At 40.0% G+C, this 23,566-nt stretch overlaps 1 protein-coding gene across 5 annotated transcripts; it reads right to left on the bottom strand.

Annotated features, from left to right (window-relative positions):
- Window positions 1-932: 932 nt before the first annotated feature.
- On the bottom strand, window positions 933-22,929 carry SMARCA5 (SNF2 related chromatin remodeling ATPase 5). Of its 5 annotated transcripts, none has more exons than XM_082237591.1 (24): window positions 22,513-22,929; window positions 18,037-18,111; window positions 16,372-16,538; window positions 15,631-15,731; window positions 14,772-14,872; window positions 13,301-13,480; window positions 12,284-12,439; window positions 12,065-12,196; window positions 10,790-10,858; window positions 10,293-10,402; window positions 9,953-10,179; window positions 9,124-9,245; window positions 8,878-9,030; window positions 8,190-8,322; window positions 7,004-7,152; window positions 6,722-6,841; window positions 6,517-6,627; window positions 6,050-6,163; window positions 5,756-5,842; window positions 5,050-5,182; window positions 3,676-3,794; window positions 3,008-3,220; window positions 2,191-2,301; window positions 933-1,234 (listed from the first exon to the last, which is right to left on the bottom strand). In XM_082237591.1, the coding sequence occupies exons 1-24, from the start codon at window positions 22,636-22,638 to the stop codon at window positions 1,169-1,171; spliced, it is 3,075 nt and encodes a 1,024-aa protein (XP_082093717.1). In that variant the 5' UTR covers window positions 22,639-22,929; the 3' UTR covers window positions 933-1,168. The 5 variants fall into 5 exon arrangements, with proteins under 5 accessions (XP_082093717.1, XP_082093716.1, XP_082093719.1 ...); XM_082237590.1 differs by having other exon boundaries at window positions 5,756-5,878; window positions 22,513-22,924; XM_082237593.1 differs by lacking the exon at window positions 22,513-22,929 and adding an exon at window positions 22,157-22,177 and having other exon boundaries at window positions 5,756-5,878.
- Between the last annotated feature and the right edge of the window lie 637 nt (window positions 22,930-23,566).

The following is a 23,566-nucleotide window of genomic DNA, read 5'->3' as shown; positions in this document are numbered from 1 at the left end:
AGCCCGCAACCTGTTATGTAAGATGTAAACTCCATTGAACTCAGGACTTACAGTGCAATCCTCTAAGCTTGCTTGGAAGTAATTGATGCTATGCATTTTAAACTAAGGTAGAGGGGCTCCTCCTCCTGCCTACCTGGGACCTGTTTCTTCCAGAGTGCAAGGGAGGGCAAAGCAAATTAATCCAGCAAGTTCCACCAACCCAGTCTCTGTATTGTTGAAACATCTGCTTCAGCATCCCAAGTTACTGAAAGGGACTAAAATGCAAGTATTCCTTCATTACCTCACCTTCTCTGTGATCTAGCTGTTACTGACCAGCTCCTTTCTTGCTGTTTATGGAATCAGAGATATAAGCATTAAAACATGCATTTGACACTGTTGTATATTTCTGCAATATGCTTATGCTACTTGTTTTCCAGATATGAGCAAAGCTGGTTCAGGCAAGCACTGAAACATTATCATTGAATTGTCCTGTCGCTTATACGTTCTTATAATTGTGACCTTACACTTTTCATTGTGAAATTGCCAAAACGTTTTATAAAGGTTTTTTTCTTTCATACTTTTTTGTGTGAATTACTTATCTCCGTACTATTCTTATGCTGTATTACCCCTGAATATTAAGCTGGTCAGTTCAAACTAAGTTACAAAAGCCTAGTTTGTACAACAATCATGAAGGAAACAGTACCAACCACTGCAAAAGATGTTTGCATGTAAGTGAATACAACAGACCTCTCATGAACTGGACTTACCTTTGAGATTTTCCTTTGCCTATTTCTTACATCCAGTATAGCTCAATTTGAATAACTTATCTCTGTCACTGTTAAAATAGACAACTGTAAAAGCCACTTTGTGTTGCTACTTCTGAACCCAATACATCTTGAGCCATGAGTTTGAACACTATTCATGCAGAAAGAAAGGGACAACATATAAAAAAGTTAGTGACCAGTAAATGAAGCCTATTTTTTATTTCAAGTGTTAATGGTAAAAAAAAGTTCAGCACAGCTGTTTTATTTAAAAAAGTGAAACAAAATTACTATTCTTCTAGTTCAGTAAGTAAACACATGAACCCAATGTCCTTTAATGACATAATAGTTGAGAATTGTACAGTACATCTTATGAAGACCCGTAAAATTAAAGAACTACTTTAAAGTTAGTGATAAGAACTTAGAATTCACAGCTTTAACTTCTTTTTCCTCCCTCTACCATCAGGAGTACCGTCCAGCTTACGTTTCTGCACCTGGATAGGGAGTGAGAGAAAGATTAGATTTTGGCCATGATCCAAAGGACCAGAGAACTACACTGAATAAACAGAAGAGTACTTTTGATCAGCAGAGTTTGAAAGCACCTTTTTAAATGGCATAGTCTGTTAAAAAGAAAGTCAAAATTCCATTGGCACAAACCCCCAAAGACAGCCTTTGGAAGCAGCTACAGAGGCCAGAGTACACATGTTCCTTCAGGGGATGATTTGGTCAAGGATTCAGATACAGAAAGCGACTGTTTTCAAATTATGTGCCAAATTCAACAGGTTCTCTTCACATATCGTATTTTTCACTCTATAGACGCACTTTTCCCCCTTCAAAAATGAAGGGGAAATGTGTGCGCGTCCTATGGAGCGAAGACGCCATAGCCCCGCGCGCGCTCTCCCAGCTGGGGAGGTGACGCGGGGCTGTAGAGGCTCCTGCCATAGCCCCGCATCACCTCCCCAGCTGGGAGAGGGTCGTGGGGGGCTGCTTTAGCCCCGTGCGCGCTCTCCCGGCTGGGGAGGTGACCCGCGGCTATGGCAGGAGCCTCTCCGCTGCCCCTTTCCTCTGCTCTCTGACCTGCTCTTTGGGGCTGGTGGTGGGCTTCCCCCGCCAGCCCCAAAGAGCAGGTCGAAAGGAACCTGAAGCCTGGAGAGAGAGAGGGGTCAGTGCACACCGACCCCTCTCACTCTCCAGGCTTCCAAGGTAGCCGCCTGAATGCACCTTAAACGGCACCTTGTTTTAGAGCGGGAAAACAAGAGAGGGAAAGTTCTCCCCCTCTCTGTGCATCGCCTCCTGCCGCTTCACTGAAGGGGCGCTGGGCAGAGAGGGGGAGAATTTTTTTCCCCTTGTTCTCCCCCCTCTAAAACAAAGTGCGTCCTATTGTCCGGTGCATCCAATGGTGCGAAAAATACGGTAAATCACTTGTAACAAATTCATATTTTACACTCACCAAAGATGGCTTTGGGCCCCGTTTTTTCTTCTCTGCCTTCTCTTTTTCTTCTAATTCCATGTTTTCTCTTTCAATCAAAGTGATCAAGGTGTTGCATCGTCTTTGCAGCTCCTGAGTTATGAACAAGGAAACAGACCCAATTATACAGTAGTCACAACACACAAAAAGTTCACACAACTACATCCTATTCCCAGTAGTCTCTGCATCAATCTGTGCTGTAGAAAAGAGCAGCTTGAAAAAGCCAACATTACATAAGTAGAGGGAAGAATGAATATGATCAAAATAGAGCCCACTAGTACAGTGCTGTGGGCATTAAGTGAACTCTTAACAAGGAGGGTGTATATATCATTTTTGAAAAATCAGTCATAGGTTTGATTTCTGTAAGTGGTGCCTATCACATACAGAAGTGACTAAGAAGCTTCCCAGTTTGGGGGATGGGAAGAAAAGAGATAGGAAGGGGCCCATGTAAGTCCCTCAACCAACAACACCACTGGACTTTAATAAATAACCACATTGCTGAATGCAGCATGTGAGTAGACATGTGACACCTTGCCTTATAGCCACGTAAGGTTACTTCATCAGTGTGCATGTTTTTAGAGTGAGCCTACAAAAGACCCTCACGGTAAACTTGCCAAAAATAGGGGCAAACGCTGTAAGTACACAGGAGATAAGGCCCTAGTTGAAACAGTTTGTTCATTTTGGCCTGCTAACTCCAAAGCAGGTTCCAGTGCGGAAGATAACAGCTCTAGTTCTCTGAAACACAGTTTCTGAAGAGGTTCCCTTCAGAAGACATTGATACATTCAAACTAATACATACCATTGCAGTTCTAGACTTGAGGAACCAATCAAATCTGAATTGGGGAGAGTTGCGAATACATTGCCTCAACTCATCGTAAACATTTTCTTTGTCAAATCCTAGCTTGTGAAGCATGCAGATTAAAAAGCGATCTTCCTCTTCCGTATAATTTTTTCCTTTGTTAGTGCCATACGATATCCTCAGCTGGTGAAAAGGTGCTTTGTACCTGCCAATCTAAGCAGAAACAATTTCATGCACAGAACTAGACAAGCATCAGTGTACTGCAGGTTAGAGACATGACCCACAGCTCCGTATCACTTTGAAACATGATTTTAAGTTATATATAACTCTACTTTTCTAGCAACACTGAAAACATCATTTGTAGAAAATCAGCATGTATAACTCAACCCACTTTTTAATGGGCTATATTTTCTTTCCAATTGCGGATAATAGACTGTTTTCAAATTCTAAGAGGAGTAAACTATTCAGACAGTAATAGGGAATTAAATCTGAAACACCAAGAGCACTTCACGATTTCATGACTTAAGACATGTCAAGCTTAACTTCTGTAATACGGAGAAAGTAACTTGAAGAGAATAGGAAAGACAACATTTAAATGAAATTAAGTAGTATAATATATCATTACCCTGAAATGCCAGTGTAATTAAAAAGAAAGAATATATAATTACCTTTGTGTCAAGTGCCTTTTTAATACTGATCCGCCTTTGAATTCGAGCTTCACCTCTTTCAATCTGTGCCATTATCTTTTCTATATCCTGGAGTTCATTACATCGTTCCCAGAAAACAGCTGGGGGGGGGGATTATTTGCTAGTTACATCTTGTGAAAAGTTCATCTGTTTCATAATCTTAATTAGGTTAAATAAATATGAATTTATAGCTACTGATATGTAAACAAGTCAGAGCTAGCATGATGTAACAATTAGTGTTGGACTGTGACCTAGTAAAATGAGTTCAAATCCTCACCCAGCGATGAAGCTCAATAGGTGACCTTGAGGCAGTCAACATCTCTCAGCGTTTCCTACCGCACAGGGCTGTTGTGAGGATGAAACTGGGAGGATGGGGGGGACGGACCATGCTCACCACCTCGAGCTCCTTGAAAGAAACTCTGGTGCAAGGTACTTTTATGCTTACATAATTTATGTGTTGCAGCTTTATGTGCAGTACCAATTTTTAAAAAAACATGATGCAAAAACGGCACACACAGGGGAATAAAAAAATGATGCATGCAGGGAAAAGATGGAAGAGAGCAGAGAAAAACAGCCAGCAGCCTTCGTGAGAGTAACTGGATGCAGAAGAGGCGGCTAGAGAATACAGCTGGGCAATACCTGGTTTTCAAAAGCTAAATAGTGCAATGTGCGATATATCACAATGTCTGGGGTGGTTAATCCTTTTGGCCTGGCAGGCCAGCTCAAATGTCTTCCTCTGCTGACTGCCAGGTGTTTGGGAAGTGCTGCACACAGAAAAGAGCAAGCTTTGCAATCCTTGTGCTTGAGAGGCACAGAGCACAGAGCTTGCAAAGCTCCTTGGCACAGTGCATCCTAAGCACCTGGCAACCAGTGGGTTATCAGGCACTTATGAAGTACTTTGAAAGGGGCTTTGCAGGCACCGTCAACTGACCTTCTTGAGAAAGCCCCACAATTACCTTCACCACAAACACTATAAATGATGTCAGGTGTAGGTAGGGCAGGACACTGGCTTGCCAGTAGCAGCTTTGCAGGCCAAATGGGGAAAGCCAACCAGCTATTATTTCCCATGCCCTTTATTTAGGCAAATATTCACTTTAAAATATCCTGTTGATAGAAAACTGGCATTTCAATCCATTTCACACTGAATAAATCTCAAAACAGATTTTATGGCTGACTCAGTTGTTTTTAAGATTTCATAGAAAAAACTTCCCCAAAAACTCAAAAGTGATATCAAAAGTACTCACTTGCCTAGGAGTAAGCTCCATTGAACTCAGTGGAGCTAGACATGTATAAACATGCATGTCTATTCAGACATAAAATCATTCACAGAACTTCTCACAAGAAAACATAAGTTACCAGAATATTCAATGACTTCCTCTGGAGTTTTTCCTTCTACTTCCCGGGCTATATTTTCAATGTCATCACGACCCCATTTTTCATTAGCTTTGATGAACTGATTGAAGTCTCTCTTATTCCAATTTGTGAACCCCTTAAAAAATAGCAAGATCGGTATTTAGGATTTTCATGTTTCTTTCAAAGACATAGCTTAATTGGGTCATCAGCTGCCTTGAGAACTTTCTGGTTAACTTAAGGGAGTTAAAACTTTGAAAACAGTGTTCTCTCTAAGTGACCCAGATTAAGCTTTATTTATCATGTAAATTTGTATCCTACCATATTTTAATGTTAAACAATTCCAGGGTAGTTTACTACAAGATAAGAACTAAGAACAGCATCAGGAGAACACATGAAAACAGTTTAATCAGAGATTAAAATCTGAAGGAGAAAACAAAAACTAAACCTGTCTAGCATCAAAAACAGAAGACACCAAGAACCCTGCATGGGGACAGTGGGTTTTATTATTATTTATTAAAACATATACACCACTTGATTGTAAAAAAAAAAAACCCTCAAAGTGGTTTACAAAAGAAAAAAACAGTACTTTGAGTGCTTCTCAAAAACAAGTTTTAAAGAAGAAAACAAATCAGTTTTCTCTTTGTAGTATTAACAGAAATGAAATGAAATGTAGATTTAGCCAGAATATGTCATAGAAGGATGACCATACCTGGGTTAGTAGCTTTTCTTTTTCTTCCAACTCTTCTTCATTAAGGGGCTCAGCTTCATCAATTTTAATTTGCTCTTCCTTTTGTGCCTGGGATGCATTGGGTAAGTCAGGATTACGAGGTACCTAAAATTTACCAGACATCACCAAATACTTAAACTAAGCTTTCTATATGAAAAATTATTTGACTTTGCTAAGATTAAAATAAGATAAACCAGTGGCAAATTATATAGCATCAAAACAAAATATAAATTTATTTAAATTAAAATGAAAAACAAAACATTGGTTATAATTTACCTTGTACCCAATGGTTTTTCTGTAATAAAGAATCTCTTTTTCCAACAGTTCAAACAAACGTGGTGGAAAGAACTGGAAATCCTGAACATTAGGCTGCTTTGGAGGGCGTGGCGCCTTAAAAAGAGAGACACACAAATCAAAGAAAAGAAATCAAGGCTATTACACCATCAGGCCCACTATTACAGTAGGCAAATATTAGCAACTACAACCTCCCCAGAACAAGAACTACACAAGATACAAACTACAAATCATGCCAAAGGAAACAGCAGCAGAATAAATGTTTCTCAAATAATAGGACCTTCTATGGCAGTCTGTCAAGAGTAGTAGACTTGTGTAATATGCTTAATTTTACACAAAATGGGTATTTTGGAAAATAAAGGCTTTAATAAACTGATTCCACCCCACCCTCCCCATAGCAAATAAGCTAGCTTTTTTCTATTTATGTTCTGGTTTATGAATTAGCTTACCTTTGGTGCTTTTGGTTCACTGACACGAAGAGCTTCCCTGAAATAAGCATCAACAGCATAGTTTGCTTTTCTCTCACGCTTAGGTGGTTCAATCCACTCTGTGAATGCCATCTGCAATAAGCAATATTGTTGGATAATGAAATATTAACCACTCTACAGATCCCAACAACACTGCGTGAAATTCTGGTCACTAAAAGCTCATTACCTTTTGCTTCTCTCTATAATCTTCTCCTTCAAAGTTATAGACACTTGACTCTGTATCCACCGTAAAATTTCTGAGTGAGCTTTCACCCATGTTGGAGAGTTTCTCATTCATTTCTGCAGTCTAAAAATACAAGAACCATTGTTTTCAATAAAACTTAATGCTTCATAACAAAATGAGAATTGCATGCAGTCAAGACAAAGCATCATTAGTGGTATTCAAATTCTGACCTGGAAAAAACGAAGCTCACATTTTATTCTGGTATTTCATAACATGTTAACTTACTTTCTTTGCCCCTCTTTCCAAAATACCATCAATATCTTCATCGGTAATTTCACTCTCCTTGGAAGCAAAGACATGGGTAGCTCCATGCCTAATCATCTGCAACATCTCATCTTTCCCCAGTTTGTTCAGATTTTGATCCACTAGTCTTCCTGAATATGAAAAATATTGTTAAGAAACAGAATGCAACACTAAAAGTCAAATACTTTGAAATATGCTGTCATAAGAATGATTTTAATTTTCTTTTTTGAAATCTGGTCAGCCATAGAAGCAGTGCTATTATTTGAAATGTCATTTCTATTGTATTCCCAACAATGCTAAGCAAACACTTTTGATTAAATTAGTATGAGTGTACTCAATCTTTAAACACTCTACTTTTGCCTATACAGTGCAGTTTACATTATTTTTTCATACAAAAAAGAGATTTTCTGAAAAAATACACAATACTTGAGACAACAGGTGAACTTTACTATAACCTATAGAAAACAAGTAATATTTAAACACTTGGATTTCTTTCTTTCTGCCTGGCAACATGTAATGTCTGATAATGGCTTCATAATAATTACAGACCATACTTTCTGAAACCACTTTCAGTAAAGATATTTTTCTAGACTTCCTGGTTTTTGTGCAACTGAAATAATATTGGTCACTAAAACAATATATTCTATGTAAATAAAAGTTATTTAATAGTACTGATTTAGGCCATGGAAGTTATACATCTACTTAAACATTTTTCCTTTTTTTCTGGATTTAAAAAAGTCAAAAGTAATTCTTCACACAGTGCATAGTTTAAAACTGTAGTATTTATTGCTAAAATCTGGCCAGCTTCAAAAGGGGATTAGATAAATTCACGGAAGAAATGGCTATCAATTTCTACTAGTAATGAAGGTTATATTTTAGCTTCAGTATGTGATGTAGTGTATCCTGAATACCAGTTGCCAGGACACAGAGCAGGAGAGACATTGCACCAATGCCATGAGGCTCCAATAGGCATTTGATTGGCAACTTTGGAAAATTATGCTGAGCTAAATGGCCCTTTGGTCTGATCCAGTAGGGCTTTTCTTATGTTATGTCCACACACTACTACAAAATGTGCATCATAAAACAGCTTCTTAACTTACTAAAAACACCCAATATCAACCAATATCACTGTGCACACTTGTTGAAAGAAAAGCCAAGTTCAATTTACCTTGTTGAATAACTATGGAATCCAAGCGAAGTTTCATTTCTGCTCTTTCAACTATTCTTTCTTCTACAGTGTTGTCTGTAATAAACCTGAATACTCTAACAGTCTTTGTTTGACCAATTCTATGTGCTCGATCCTACAAAGAAAAGAACTCAGTATTTAAGTTATCCACAATAAAGCACTAGCATTATATTGAACTATATTCATGCAACTCTGCATAACTTAAAATTTATTCATATGAAAGTAGAAGCCAACATCTTGAACAGAAATGATAAGACTGAGAAAAACTTTCTTTTATTTATAAAAGTACTTGTATACTGCAATTCATAAAAAAACAATGAAGCAATTTACAAAAATTGAACATAACCCATACAATTAAAACAATATAAAATGTTAAGACATCAGTCAGCTACTGCCAACTTGGGGAATAATTAACGATACTCCTACAGATGACCTCAGTGTCTGAGCTGGGATGTAAGTGTTCAGGGAATCCCTGAGTTACCCTGGACCTAAGTTGTTCAAGGCTTTGTAAATTAATACAAGAACATTGAACCTGGATCAACAGTAGATAGTACAATTTTAAAATAGGCTCTTGCAGAGTCAACAAGTGTATAGCATGAAAATGTGTTCAAAAACAAAGCAGAATTGAGATTCAAGTTCATGCTTTCTAAGGTACTCTTATGAACCTTACCATAGCTTGTAGATCTACTTGAGGATTCCAGTCTGAATCATAAATGATTACAACATCAGCTGTAGCCAGATTGATTCCCAAACCACCAGCTCGAGTGCTCAGCATGAACACAAACTTTGAGCTTCCAGGTTCATTGTACGCATTAATGGAGGCCTATATAAAAAAATGAATCAGTCAGTACATCAATATTGGTTCATAAATTTTCAAAGAGAAAAAATATTAAGCTTAATTCTTCTGAGCACCTACTTGTCTCTCATCATGAGGCGTCTGCCCATCAAGCCTACAATATTCATAGTTTCGCCACATGCAATAATCTTCTAAGATATCTAGGACTCTGGTCATCTGACTGAAGATTAGGACGCGTGAATCTGTTCAAGATTTTAGAAGATAGTTCAAAGTAAACCGCACTCTCAAACCAATTAGTGATCTCAAGAATTTTAAGAAACAACTGCAAAAATTATGGCAATCCAGAAGTATACATCAAATACATAACTAAAAACATTAATTGCACAATCACATACTATTTTTATGCATAAAGCAACTATGAAAGCAATCAAGATCAGCTGTTCATCAGTGTTTGCAGAGGTGACATCATATGACTAACAGGTGAACCATCCATCAGGATTGAGGGAGGAAGACACATCCCTGGTCCACACCAACAGGCAAATATTTGAACAGGTTCTATGATTTTAAAATATTGTACACAACTTCTCCAGGAAGAAGGGCTGCCAGAAAAGGTTAACTCCAGCACCTTGCACCTAAAGGAATATTTGCAACTAGTCAATTGTTTGAATAATGTTCAGGGTACAGAAAAGGCTTCTTCAGGAATAGTCTCACTGCTATAATAAAGCTTAAGATTCCAAGATTTCACTAACAGGCAGACCCTATAAGTTGTGTATAGTACTGTCTAGGATCTCAATACACCAATCTTGTTCCATTTAGCAGTAAAGACTGAAGATCACTAATATATTCCTACAAGGCACTACAAAAAGCCCAAACTGGGCAAATGCTACCTTATCAAATAAGAAAAGAAGCAGTTTCCCACCTGCATTTACCAGTAAGATAAACATGTTACCTTGTTCTTTCAGTTTTGGCAACAGTTTGTCCAAGACAACCATTTTGCCACTGTTAGTAACCAAATGCATATCTGTTGTGTAAGGTGGGCCAGGCTCTGCTCCATCAAACAGGTATGGATGATTGCAACATTTTCGCAACTGCATAAGAATGTTCAGTAATCTCATTTTGTCCAGTTTTCCAGCAGAATTCAATATATCAATGTCCTTCATTAAGATTCTTGTATACCTGTATTGAAAGAGTAAGGCAACTGAGAATCATGTCACACAAAGAGTTTTCATACACAACCAGCAAGATTAAATATTTTATTCATTAATTTCATATTAATTTCAATTACTTACCATTCTCTCTGCATTTTGCTGAGACCTACATATATTTTAACTTCCTTTTTTGGAGGCAAACTTTTCTCTACTTCAGCTTTAATACGACGCAAGAGAAATGGTCGTAGTACCTACCAAAAACACAAAAAGCAGCACATGACTTCAAATTGCAGCACTACACACGAACTTGTTCATATTACCGATACTTCAGAACTATATTGCTTTCCACCCCCCTTTCAATTTGATAGGCTGTACGTGCTGTAGGCATTCCATACATATGTACGATACAAAAAGATGCAAATAATTCCATCTGCATACAAGGGTATGCCTGATTTCTGGTTCCAAATACAGTGCCATACTTCCCAACGATATTAAGTGGCAATTGAACGCAATCTCTTATTAGCCTCAATATCTACAGTACATCAATTTTTGTAACATATCAACTGAAGCTTGCAAGCAGAAACATTCCTGTGAAGTTCAATGGATTAAACTAACTGATATTATAATTAAAATCTCACCATATGGAGCCGTTCCACTAGTTTTTGATCCCCAAGACAGTTGTTTGTATCAAACCATGAATCAAAATCCTGTATTGAAATATTAAAAAGTTTAATCAGTCACCTTTCAGAATAAGATTACCCATTATTTGTCTAAGAACAAAAATTGCAATTTATTGTTGTTATGTAGTTCTGCAAAGGCTAAATCCAAGTTTTCAGGAAGCATACATAACTCTTCTAGTTCAAACTTTCCTTGCAAAGTTGTAAGAATGTTATGGCTCTGTTCCAGATGAATTAAGAGACAGAATATGCTGCAGATTCCCTTCAGATAAATATTTGAAAATTAGGTGCTAGGCACTCATTAACCCACATCTCCTACCTTTCTTGCACTAACCATGACTTCACATAACACATGCACTGACACAAGCAATGGATAATACAATCCAACTTCCTGCCCAGAAATGCTTTGCAAACCTACTTTATGCCAGTTTCACAGCTGACATTGGTTTACATATAATGCAAAAAACCAGAACCAAAGTAAAGAATGCATTGGGAGGAGGAAAAGTTACACTGGAAAGTAATGTTCACAAGGCTCCTATTTGCAAACCATAGTATTGTAAAAAGTCAAAATTACACCTGCCACTAGCCAGATGAGTCAATTTCCATGTCCAAATACAAGGTAGCCCAATCAGCATCAATAAGGGATTATTTCTGCCTTATGTGCATTTGAAGATTCTAGAGACCTGCATTGGTTTGCTCATTAGCATAAATACATAAAAGTTATTCTCTCAAATAGAAATAGTCTTCCCACTTTTTCAAATTATTTACATAGCATAGAATGTATTTTTTTAATAAAAAAAAATCTGGCTAAATATGCTTTCACTAATTCTTCCTTTTGTTTTATCAACTATAATCTTCCTGGAAAAGTAATCTTATATTTCTGAATATAAGAAATTCCCAAGGAATTCAATGGGGTTTACATCAAGGCAAGATGATAAAGTTTACTTCGTGGAATACTAAGGATGCCTATTGCATTACTCTGACAATTATAAGTACATTTGAGAAGTTTTGTGGCTAACAAAACTTCACCTACACCACCTTCCCCCAACCTGCTGCCCTCCAACATTTTGAACTACAAACTCCCATAAGTCACAGTCAGTGGGTTGGGGAAGGTTGCTGTATACGCAAACCACCAAGCATTATAAGAGATCTCATGAATGTGCACACCAAATATAAGTAATCATCAGTATTTGATAGGCAAGATTAAAGTGAATTTTAAAAGTTGCAAGCCCTTACATCAGCTGAATTAAAGACGTCTGGCAGTAAAAAGTTAAGAAGTGCCCAAAGTTCATGCAAGTTGTTCTGTAATGGTGTTCCAGTTAACAGTAGTCTATTTGTAGTCTTGAACTCTCTCACAATTTCTGACAACTGAAAGAAAAATACATATATATTAAACTTGAAGAAATATTTTTTGCATGATTTAAATATTTACATCCACTGGGTGTTTCAAAATACCTTTGATTTTTCATTTTTGATCCTGTGAGCTTCATCAATAACAAGGTATCTCCAGTTAAATTTTTTGAACACCGATTTCTCTTTAATGAGCATTTCATATGATGTTACACAGACATCCCATTCACCAGGCAACAATACATCTCGCACAAATGCAGCCTATTAATAAGAGGGAGGAAAATGATTTGAAAAACTGTAAAAATACAACTATTATTTCACATATTTCACAAAGTACCTTGGTCACCTCAGGTTTGATGCTGGTTCTTAAAAGTATTTCTCTAGACCAGGGCAGTCCAACTTTCCATACCAAGTGGGCTGCAAGAGTACTTCAACACAGAACCTGCAGGCCACACACAGAATTAAATTTCCAAATCATAAATTAAAAGTGTTTGTGATATATTTATTATAATATACACAATTAATAATGTATGCACTTTCATTAACAATGCATGACACAAAAACTTTTTTTTAAGGCTTTAAGATGATTTTTATTGAATGTTGCCAAAGTCCCCATGGGCGAAATGTAGCCTGTGGGCCGTACGTTGGACCACCCTACTCTAGATCATCTTAAAATGTTCTGCAAATTCAGGATGATATAGAATTAAAGCCTGTGGGATGCGGAGAATATGGGGTTCTGGGTGGTATCTTTCCTGATTCAGCACACCTATCCTTTTCCCCCATCCTACCACATCAGAACTTAAAAGAAAGCTGGTGCATTAGAATCCAGGAACCTGAGTCACAGTCTCTGGAAATCTGTTTGTTAATAACACATAGTTTGTTGCCTAGCTTAGCTGTTGTTTGTTTTAAACTAAGAGCCCTGGTTTGTATATTCTGCTAAACAAAGATGCTTTGAAAGGAAACTAAACTTAGCAAATGTCCTTTTCTTGGGAACACAAAATGAGAAATGGGAGGAGGAGCACAAAAGCATATTTCACTCACATGGTACTAAATCTTGGTTTAGCATTATGTGCTAACTACACCAGAAAATTTGAGGGAAACACTGAGGTGGTTCATACTCACTCGCTGGTCTTTGTCGCCTATCAGACATACTGCCCGAAGAGTTGGCACCCATCTCTTAAACTCACTCATCCAATTATGTAAAGTTGATTTGGGAACTAACACCATATGAGGACCAGGAATATTTCTGTAGTGTTTCATATACCCAAGGAGAGAAATTGTTTGCAGTGTCTTTCCCAGACCCTATTAACAGAACATGTATCAAGTTAACTTGAGAAGTTTCCAGTCGCCAAGATAAAATAACTAATATATACATAGGTGGGGGGTTAGACTAGATTACCCTCAGGATCCCTTCCAATTCTATGAGTTATATGTCTATGAGTTAAATATTCTTATTAGCCAAAAAGACACAATGAACAACAAAAATGTCCTCTACTCAAGACAGAACATGTATAAAGAAGACATCCAAACACAGCTAATTCCCTAAAACAAACATTTTTGAAGCTATCTATGTTTGCAAAACTTTCAATCAGTGCACAGGCATATCTCATTTCTCCTTCAGCTCTGCTAGACAGGATTTGTCCATTATCCAAATTATCAGGTGCACATTTTTCTTAATCATCTTCTCCAACTACATGCTGCATTTCTCAATATAACCTGTCACATGCCTTAGAAACTGTATCACTTAAACTGAATTTGGAAGCAACTTAGTCCAGAAGCAACTTTCAGCTGCTTTCCAGAAGCAGGAACAATAAGCGGTGAGTACATGTTGATGCCAGTTTCTCAAGCTTCTTGAATGCTAATTATCCAACAGATGGAAACATCTTCCTACAATCTCAGAATATTGGCCTTTCTAAATGTGAAACACTCTTAACCAGAAAAGCAGCAACTTGAGAGCCTACATTGTTCCACAGAACAAAAAAGATATTCTCTAGTTGGATTTTACTGAGGCAAATCAGCATATGAACGCCATTATGTACTGTAAAGTGAACTGTTGTTATTTGCATTTGCTGTTATGCATCTGGTTTAAACCAATGTCAGATTTAGCCACAATGTAGTACAAAGACTCTGACAAAAAGAATGTAGTAACTATTTCAGTTTAGTATGATTACACCCGCGGGACGCGGGTGGCGCTGTGGGTAAAACCTCAACGCCTAGGACTTGCCGATCGCATGGTCGGTGGTTCAAATCCCCGCGGCGGGGTGTGCTCCCGTTGCCCGGTCTCAGCGCCTGCCAACCTAGCAGTTCGAAAGCACCCTCGGGTGCAAGTAGATAAATAGGGACCGCTTACTAGCAGGAAGGTAAACGGCGTTTCCGTGTGCGGCTCTGGCTCGCCAGAGCAGCTTCGTCACGCTGGCCACGTGACCCGGAAGTGTCTGCGGACGGCGCTGGCTCCCGGCCTCTAGAGTGAGATGAGCACACAACCCTAGAGTCTGTCAAGACTGGCCCGTACGGGCAGGGGTACCTTTACCTTTTTATGATTACATCTAATTTAAATTTGATAATCTCAGACAAAATCAGTTGTTGCACATACCATTTCATCTGCTAAGATACCATTGATGCCATTTTCATACAAAGAAATGAGCCAATTCAACCCTCGGACTTGATAATCACGCAGTTTTCCCCATTTTACATCTGCAACAAAAACAGTATACAGTATGAAATAAAGTCTCCATTAATACTTCCAATGACCAAGAAGAAAACCTAAGAGGATATCAGAATACTTTAGTATATATTCTAACAGTGAGCATGGAAATCCTTGGGGACACCAGGACCAGAGATCCCTCAGCTGCAACAGCAACTAGGGTACCCAGAAGAGATTTGCCGAACCTCAAGTTTTGGTCAAATGTCCTAACGTCTTGTTAGCCATAGAACAATACTTCCACAGGTAAGCCAATCAACACAGATGAGGGAGAAAGCTATCCTGATTGTCTACTTTTAAAAAACAGCAACACACAGTTTAGATGGTGCGCTGTAATGACAGCAAATTCCTCTTGGCAACAAACACACCAGGGGAATAAACCAAGTACTATAAAGGATCCAAACAGACTATGTACACACTGCCCAAACAAATCACTACATTTTTATTACCTGCAATTACTTTTGGTTGGTTGATATTTGGCAAATGTAAGGGTTTCTGTAAAATTTGGCAGAAAGCATTCTCTATTTTAGTTTTAAAATACCGTATTTTTCCATGTATAAGACTAGGTTTTCCCCCTAAAAAATAATGTCAAAAATTAGGGGGCGTTTTATACTCTGGGCCATCTCCCCTCATTTTCTTAAATCTGAGTCCTCCAAAATAGGGAGCGTCTTATACATGGGGGCATCTTATAGATGCAAAAAAATGGTAACTAACTGATATTGTACCACAAAGAGCAAAAGCCACTACATACATGATGGAGAGTCTTCAAAGCGGGTGCAGACATTAGTGGTCTTTGAGCTTTCTGTTAACAGCTCCTCATCCTCTTCCTGTTCAGTTCTGCGATGGCGATAGCTAAAAACAATGCATCAGTCTAAGTATGCAGCAACTACCATGTATACCAAAACACTCAAAGAAGCATATTGCCCGAGAAGCATAACACCAGTACAAGGAAGACCCTTGCCACTCTTTCCATTTCCATGTCCCAACTGGAGAGGAAAATGGTAGTAAATGACAGGTTGCAGAAGTGAGCTCTCATTCCCTTCTCTAATCCCAAACTGAAAAGAGCAGCAAGAGACTGTCCCAGAATTCGTGGAGTCGCAAGCACAAGGTCGGGAACAACAGCCTGCTCCTCTCACAGGCAGTATCTGGTAGCCATCAATTTTGAGCTGGCTACAAGCCAGGCAATATCTGAGAACCCCTGCAATACCTAAATACACTGATCTATGAATTCCTGTATTCAAAAGATTATTTCCCCAGTCATGTGATGCTAATAAATATTGACTTTGTTTTTAGGAAGTTGTCTACACTATGGAATAAACTTAAAAGAAAAACACAGTTTACAGAAAAGTGGCTTTCTTTAGAATTGTGCTTATACATTGGAGTTAATTTTAAAAAAACCAAATACCTCACCACTTTTTATGCTCTAGATTGACACTTGTCTGTAAAAAGGATAATAATTTCAGTGATAATCAACAGATTGGGTAGCACTCACTCGCCAACTGATAGGAGATTTTGTTTTTCATCCTTCTTTATTCGTGGCCGTCCTGGTTTCATTTTCAAGGGTGAAGTTGGAGTCTTTTGAGCAGCAGGCTGAATGAAATGAGCAAACAATTCTGTTTGCTTCAACAGATACTCAAATCTGTTTGCTCTGTCTGTTTGCTGGAATAAGAATGGAAAATATAAGCAAAGATGCAAGCAGGATTCTAGGATTACATTAGCTTTCAGCATGTCAGAATCAACTACATATTGCCCCATCTAAAAACATCCTTCCTGTTTAGGCTAAGAACATCTAAAGATGTACACACACTGAACATTCAACCCTAGTTCTGAAGACAACTCTTTTGACATCAAGTTCATTGCCATGGTTAAAAAGCTAACATGTTGTCAATGTTTCTACGGGGGGGGGGGGGAAGAGATGCAAATTTTATCTTTAATTAACCCTCTAAGGTTGAAGAGTAGCTGAGCAAAGTTCAGAGGTTTGTTTTTAAAAAAACACTAATATCTACTGAGTACTCACATGCACCATTAACTAAAAAGATGTAAATGAACGTTTAATCTAACTGCTGAAGGCTTGAGATGCTATGTGTGTTCCTTCCTGTAGTTAAAAATGTGCAGCCACACTGCTAGTAGGAATGCTAGTCATTATCTGAAATATTTCACTTCATTTCATAAATAATTATTTTACTTCATTTCTGTGCCAGGTACATTATATGTATGCATTTTATAATTCTTGTTCCAAAGAAAGAATGCCTCCTCCAGTCAGGAGAAAGCAGGTAGCAGATATTTCCACACAGCAAATATTAACTGCTTAGACCATGAGATGAAACAGGTATGCAAATAGAAAACATAGCAACTGGTTCTTTAAGACTAGAAGACTACATACTTCTTTTCTGACTCTCTGCTGGCAGAATAATAGAGAAGGATAACATGAAAGCTGTCTGGATGTCCTACAATGTTTGCAAGTTTAGAAACATGGCAGGATACTCAAGTGTCTGGCTGTTACTTCTCTGTTTCTCAGGCAGATACGCACAGAAGACAGCAAATATCGGAAGTCCCCTGTCATGCAAGTTGTCTTTCAACCCTTCTGACAAGACAGGGTGGGAGGACAGGAGAAAGCAGAGAGCAGCAGGAAAGGATGTCCAAGGCTGACATATAAGCAGCTATTTAGTCTCTAAGCATCAGCAGTGGTCCCACCTGGCTCTCTCCATTCTTTCAGAGCCTTTTATTCTTAAGGTAATAGGTATTGAGAAACCCAGGTGGAGACATCACTGCCCTTCAAAAACTATCACCTACCTAACTGCCAAGTCACATGTTTCACAACTGTCCTTTGCCCCTTATGAACTAATTCCTAGTTCATAAGAAGGGGGACCAGGATGTAATTGCACTCGACTTGTGGAAGCATCTCTTGTTATTACCACAACTGTCCCTACCACATTGAGTCTATGAATGGTGCAAGGTGGGGGAGGCCATGGAGAAGCAAGAGGTACAAATGAGAAACAGAAGATGTCTGTAGCACACAAGGCAAGTGAGTAGAAGAAACAATATTTTCTGCAATCTTATTTGCATTGTGATGTGAAATCTCAGACAAGAAGAGATTAACATCTTTATCAATCTTCTAAACCATCTAAACAATACTTATTAGTATAAAACTACAAACCATTTTCTCTTCATATGTAGGATCTGGTTCTTGGTTCTCTTTTTGTATTCCTGGAGATTCGTCATCAACCACATCCTGGAACATAAAAATTAAAAAGAGGTACTTGGTTTTCTTTCAGCACTTCAAAACTTCACAAATGTATCAAGTATTTAAGAAGCAGGTAACCCAAGGTGGTGTTTCTCATGACAAGCTGCATATATCCACTATTTTGTCTTTTTGGCATGGTTATACAGTTATGATATCACTTCTGATCTATTTTTTTAACAGCCTACCCAATCTAATAACAGAGACGACAAACTACCATATTTTTCCATCTATAAGACGCCCCCATGTATAAGACAACATTTTGGGGACAACAACCAATCGCCAGTCCACCCTCTGCACTATCCGTGTATAAGACGCCCACTGATTTTTGACATTATTTTTTTTTTGGGGGGGGGCGGCTAGTCTTATACACAGAAAAATATGGTATATTAACATTTGTTGTCTTGATCTCATGTACCTTTTAATAATGTTGACTGTCCAATGTTTATTCCTTTCTCCCAATTTAGAATTATATAACCATCAAATTGCTGATCATACTGGGTCTTCTACTGAAAATTGTTAATCTTAATATTTTTTCCATTACAGTAATTTTATAATGTATTATTTATTCATTGCATAAAGTTTCAGTAGACATTTTGTAACTTTTAAATTGATAGATGAAGAATATTGCAGATAGTACGTTTCAGCATTTAATTCTCCACTCAATACAGGTACTATAGTAACATGGTAACAAGTATGATGGGAAAGAAAGGCAGTAAGGGAGCTTTATAACACAATGTATTTCCAGTGCAATGTGAAATTTATTATATAGCTATCGGAAACTATATAAATATTTTCTTTCCCTATGGCCTATTTAGTGAATGCAAATTATAACTTGGGGGTGGGGGGGAGAAGGAAGGCAGAAAAGAAAACAATACATATCACTTTAAGAGGGAAATTTATCAGGTCACAAGGAAATTTTAGTCAAACAAAATAATTAATAAGAGTTCATTTTATTTAAAAGCTAATTTACTGACTTCCAGTTCTCCAGTGTATTTGTTTTTAAATTGGCCAATGTAGTTTCAATGAAGTCTTCAAATACAGTCCTGCATGAAGCACTTTATGGTAATCCAATTGGACTATCATCACACATGAATTGCCAGGGCCAGAAACGGAGCCAGTGGGCAAATCCAAGTCTGTACAGTAATAAGAATGCTATTGGTCACTGCTGTTACACCAGCCATGAACCTGAGTTTTTAGGGGCAGTGTAAACCCATCCCACACAGATTGCACACTAACTATACTAAGTGGGTTTACTCCTGCTGGCAACAGCCCTCTAGGTGCTCTGTGCGTGTTTAAGTGCATATGTGTGTGTCTTCACAGCTCTGCTACCTGCATTCCCCCGACTGATGCCAAAGATTGGATCTGGGACATCTAGCATGCAAGGCAATGCATTTTCCACTGAGCTGTGGCCCCAGTCAATTTTTTAAAAAAGTAATATTGAGGAGGTAAGATGTAGCAATGGATTTAGCTTGAATAATGCCTCCCTTTTAAAGCATTTAAGTTATAAAGAATCTTAAAATTCATTATCTTGTAAACTGTCCTGTCTGTCATCTTCAGATGAAGGATGGCATTATAAACAAACAAACTGTTCCAAATCCAGATCCTGTCAGATTAAGTTTCAGTTTGTTCATCCAATCTTTAATTGCATTCCCAGGATTAAACAATGACAGCTAGAGTTGAGTACTAGCAGCATACTGATATCACTGTACCCAAGGTCTCCAAGCCATATCACCCAACAATTTCATGTTTTGTAGCACAGGAAATAAAAAGGAAAATTTGCACAAGCCAGCAACCATGGGGTAGAACCCAGCACTACCTCTTGCTCCAATCACTTTAAGACCTCCCCTGGCTCCAACCTGGAAAAGTTATAATGGTTGTATATTTGAAGAAGAAAAAAGACACTGAGGAGATCTGTTAAACAGGGATGACTTTTCCCATCCATTTCTCCTATAAAACCAGATCTAGTTCAGTATCGTGTAAGGAAACCCTAGCATTTGAGAGCAACTACACATTCCACTATCTAAAGGAAGAATTGACACTATTCTGAGATTATTAAAATCAGTTGGATCTACTGAGGATTACCTTTAGGAGCAGACAGGGTACAAGTGATAGACCACAGGGACTGTAGGGACCAGTCTCTCATCAAGGAGGCATATAGCAGCATCTCCATTATGCAGCATACTATCTTCCTATGACATATGTATTTAACCAGGGTGAGCATGGATACTTTTCAATTTGTACAGCCCAATGATGTGGACAGGATTATTGGCAATGTGAGAGCTAATCCTTGGCCTTCCTGGCTCATTAAAAAGGCCAGTGAGGGAATGGCTGAGTGGGTACAGAGAAGGGGCAATGCCTCCTTACAACAAGGAAGGGTTTCAGCATGCCCAAAGGAGGCAGTTATAAAACCTCTATGGAAAAAGCCCTCCCTGAATCCCACCATACTGGATAATTAGCTGCCTGTTTTCAATATTCCCTTTTAGGGCAAGATACTGGAGTGTGTTGTGGTATCTGAACTCTAGCGGTTCTGGGATTCAACAGATTATCTTGGAGCATTTCAAACTGGTTTCAGGCCTGGTTATGGGACAGAAACAGCTTTGATCGCCTTCATAGATGACATGCAAGAAACTGTACAGGAGGAGTATGTCCCTGTTGGTTCTGCTGGACCTTTCAGTGGCTTTTACACCATCAAATCATGGTATCCTTCTGAGTCACCTTTCTGAGATGGGACTTGGGGGCACTATTTTACAATGGCTCTGTTCCTTTTTGGAGGGGCAAACCTAGAAGGTGGTGCTGAGGGATTCCTGTTTGAACCTTGGCCATTAGCTAGTGATGTTCCTTAGGGTTCTGTCCTATTCCCATGGCTATGGAACTTAAGACAAATTCCTGAGCCGCAGCAGGTGAAGGACCCTAAGCATTAACACTAACATCCCCACTTGGCCCCTCAACACGTTAACAAAGGTAAAATGATCAGCTTCACAACACAATGGTGTGTGAAACCATACAAGGCACCCACTACCTATTGTTATTATCCCCCCCCCTTGTTTAAATCAGGTGGTTCAACAACTTGCAGCCTTTGTGTTTGTGTGTATGAGTAGAACTTTTAGTGTATTAGCTGTTGCTGTATATTAACCACCAATATAGTTATATAAGGCAAGATTACACAACAGAACAGAAAAATACCAAAGCCAAACTATGAGGCTGCAAGTACCAGGAAGTAAGTCCTTTTGAAAACAGTAGGATCAGGTTTTTAACAGCCCATTTCCCCATATTAGGAAAATGTATATAAACTAGAAACAGGTGCACAAATGATAATACAACATGGTACCAAACAAAAGAAAATGTATGCAACATCACCATCAGTGGTGGGGTAAATGCATACAATTGACTTTTCACAAATGACTTTTTATTCTTTTCGTGGGCACAAAATATCTATCTTTATCCATTCCACCTTAGAACATCTGACCGGGGCAGGATGGGCCACTTGTTATATCAAAGTATCCTAATGGAAGGCCAACCACTCTAGCTTTGTACCAGACACACAAAGCACGAAAGATCTATAACCACCTAAAAAAATCAAGAAGGCCTTTTGTGTCGTATCCTCACCGCAGAACCAAAACAACCCTTCAAACTGCTTGCACGCATTGGCAGGAACGAATTCACTAATCGACCCAGTTTGCGAGTAGGGTAACTTTCGTGCGTAGTCCATCCTGATTTCACTTGTTTGAGACTCGCTTCCGACAAAAAAAAAAACACCTTTAAGGATTGGGCCGTTTGAGGGGATCGCGGTGTGTGCGGAGAGGGAGGCTGCTTCCCTCGGAGGGATCTGTGCGCCCCCTTCCTCCTCCTCCCCTCCAGTTAATGCTCAGTTGCTTGCTTTGTCGGGCCGCTTGCTACGGCAAAGAAGCAGCAGAGGATCCCGCCTCCGGGAGAAAGGAAGGAAGGAGTCTCGTCGCTGGAGGTGCCAACCAACGCGGGGGAAAGCGAGGGCGGGACGCGCGCACGGGGCTCCTGACGCGAACACCCAACGCACGTTGGCGGGGCTTCCCGAGGCGCTTCAAGAGAGGAGCCGCTCCTCCTCCGCCTCCTCTCTCTCCTCGCTATTGTCTCAGCCCCACGCGGCTCGGCTGGGGCCCAACCCGGCCGCTCTGAGGCACCGCCGACGAAAGAGACGCGGCGGCTACAACCGACGCTTCGGTCGAAGGAGAAGCGCGCTGAGGGGGCGGCACTGGATCGGCGCAGCGACCTCTGCCCCCCCCCCCCCACACCGCCGGAGCGGGCGAGCGAAGAGCCTCCCCACCGACCGGGCAAGAGCCGGCGACGAGGAGCTTCACACCTTCGCCGCTGCCCCCCCCCATCCGGGCGCCGTTTCCCTTTTTGTTTCCTCACCGCTCCTTCGGCGTCTCCTCCGGGCGGCCCCTCCGCGGCACCCGCCCCCGCGTTCTCCGCGACGGGAACCGAAGCGCCGGCAGGCAGGGAGCCGGCGTTCTCGTTCTCCTGCCCCGCCGCAGACATAATGGATACCCCCGTCCACACACGGGCGGCCTGGCTCGAAAACTCCGCCGCTTAAATATATATATGAGAGGACGGGTCTCGCCGCTAGTTTCGCTCCGCGCGACTCGGGCCGGTCCTTCTTCTTTTATTCTTCTAGTTCTTCTTCTTCTTCTCCTCCCACGGCCCCCTCTCGCCGCTGCCGCCCCGGCTTTCTCAGCGCGATCCCACCAACCAGGAACAGAGCCGGCTCTCGAGTCTCGCGAGACAGACTCTCGAGGGCGGGCAGGCGGAGGAGAGGAAGGGGAGCCGAGACGCCGGCGCTCGCAGCGCACGGATTCTGATTGGCTAAGAGAAGAGAGAGGAGGCGGCACGGGACGCTGCCTCCGCGATTATTTTGGCGTGAGGGCGGAGGAGGAGGGATTTGGGGCCGCGCGCGCGCGTGTGTGAGCGCGATTCCGGAATCAACGAGGGAAGGGCGGGGACTGTGTTTGCGTCATTTGAGTAGCTGGGAGGGCCCGGGTTCGTTCTTTTCGCGCGTTGGGAGCGGGGCGGAAGGCGGGATGAGCCTTGGACACGCACATTGGGACGTTTTCACACATGATGTTGAAGGCACATGCCAGGGTCTGTTTGGGTGCCTGCCATTTTTTCCCTTTTTCTTTTTTTTAGTAAAATGCTTGTACAGCATTGCTTTATTTTATTTGCGAACCTCCGGCCTGCTTCTGTAGCGCCTCTCTCAGATAACTAAAATATAACAACTTGAGAATGAGAAACAACAATATAAAACAACGACCCTATGTGAAAGCGAAACAGGGACAGCAGATACATTAAGTGTGCCAAGTACAACATTAAGTGCGCCACATTAAAAATATTACCCGCAAAAGAAAGCGAAAGCCTGCCGGAGTTTGTTCGTTTTTAAAGACAGGAAGCGTGGGGAGGCAATGCATTTCAT

The sequence above is a fragment of the Podarcis vaucheri genome (genome assembly GCF_965113315.1).
Source record: "Podarcis vaucheri genome assembly, chromosome: 9".
Taxonomy (NCBI): Eukaryota; Metazoa; Chordata; class Lepidosauria; order Squamata; family Lacertidae; genus Podarcis; species Podarcis vaucheri.
Note: the sequence above shows the minus strand (reverse complement) of the source record. Positions and strands in the feature narration are given on the sequence as shown.

What these genes read in the sequence shown, in the direction of transcription:
- SMARCA5 (XM_082237590.1), bottom strand. Translation starts at nt 22,638, where the DNA reads ATGTCTGCGGCGGGGCAGGAGAACGAGAACGCCGGCTCCCTGCCTGCC. An exon ending in CGCCTCATGATGAGAGACAA is followed by an intron (nt 9,031 to 9,123) that starts GTAGGTGCTCAG and finishes TTTTTTATATAG; the next exon opens with GCCTCCATTAATGCGTACAA. An exon ending in TGGAAAGAGGGGCAAAGAAA is followed by an intron (nt 6,842 to 7,003) that starts GTAAGTTAACAT and finishes TTGTATTTTTAG; the next exon opens with ACTGCAGAAATGAATGAGAA.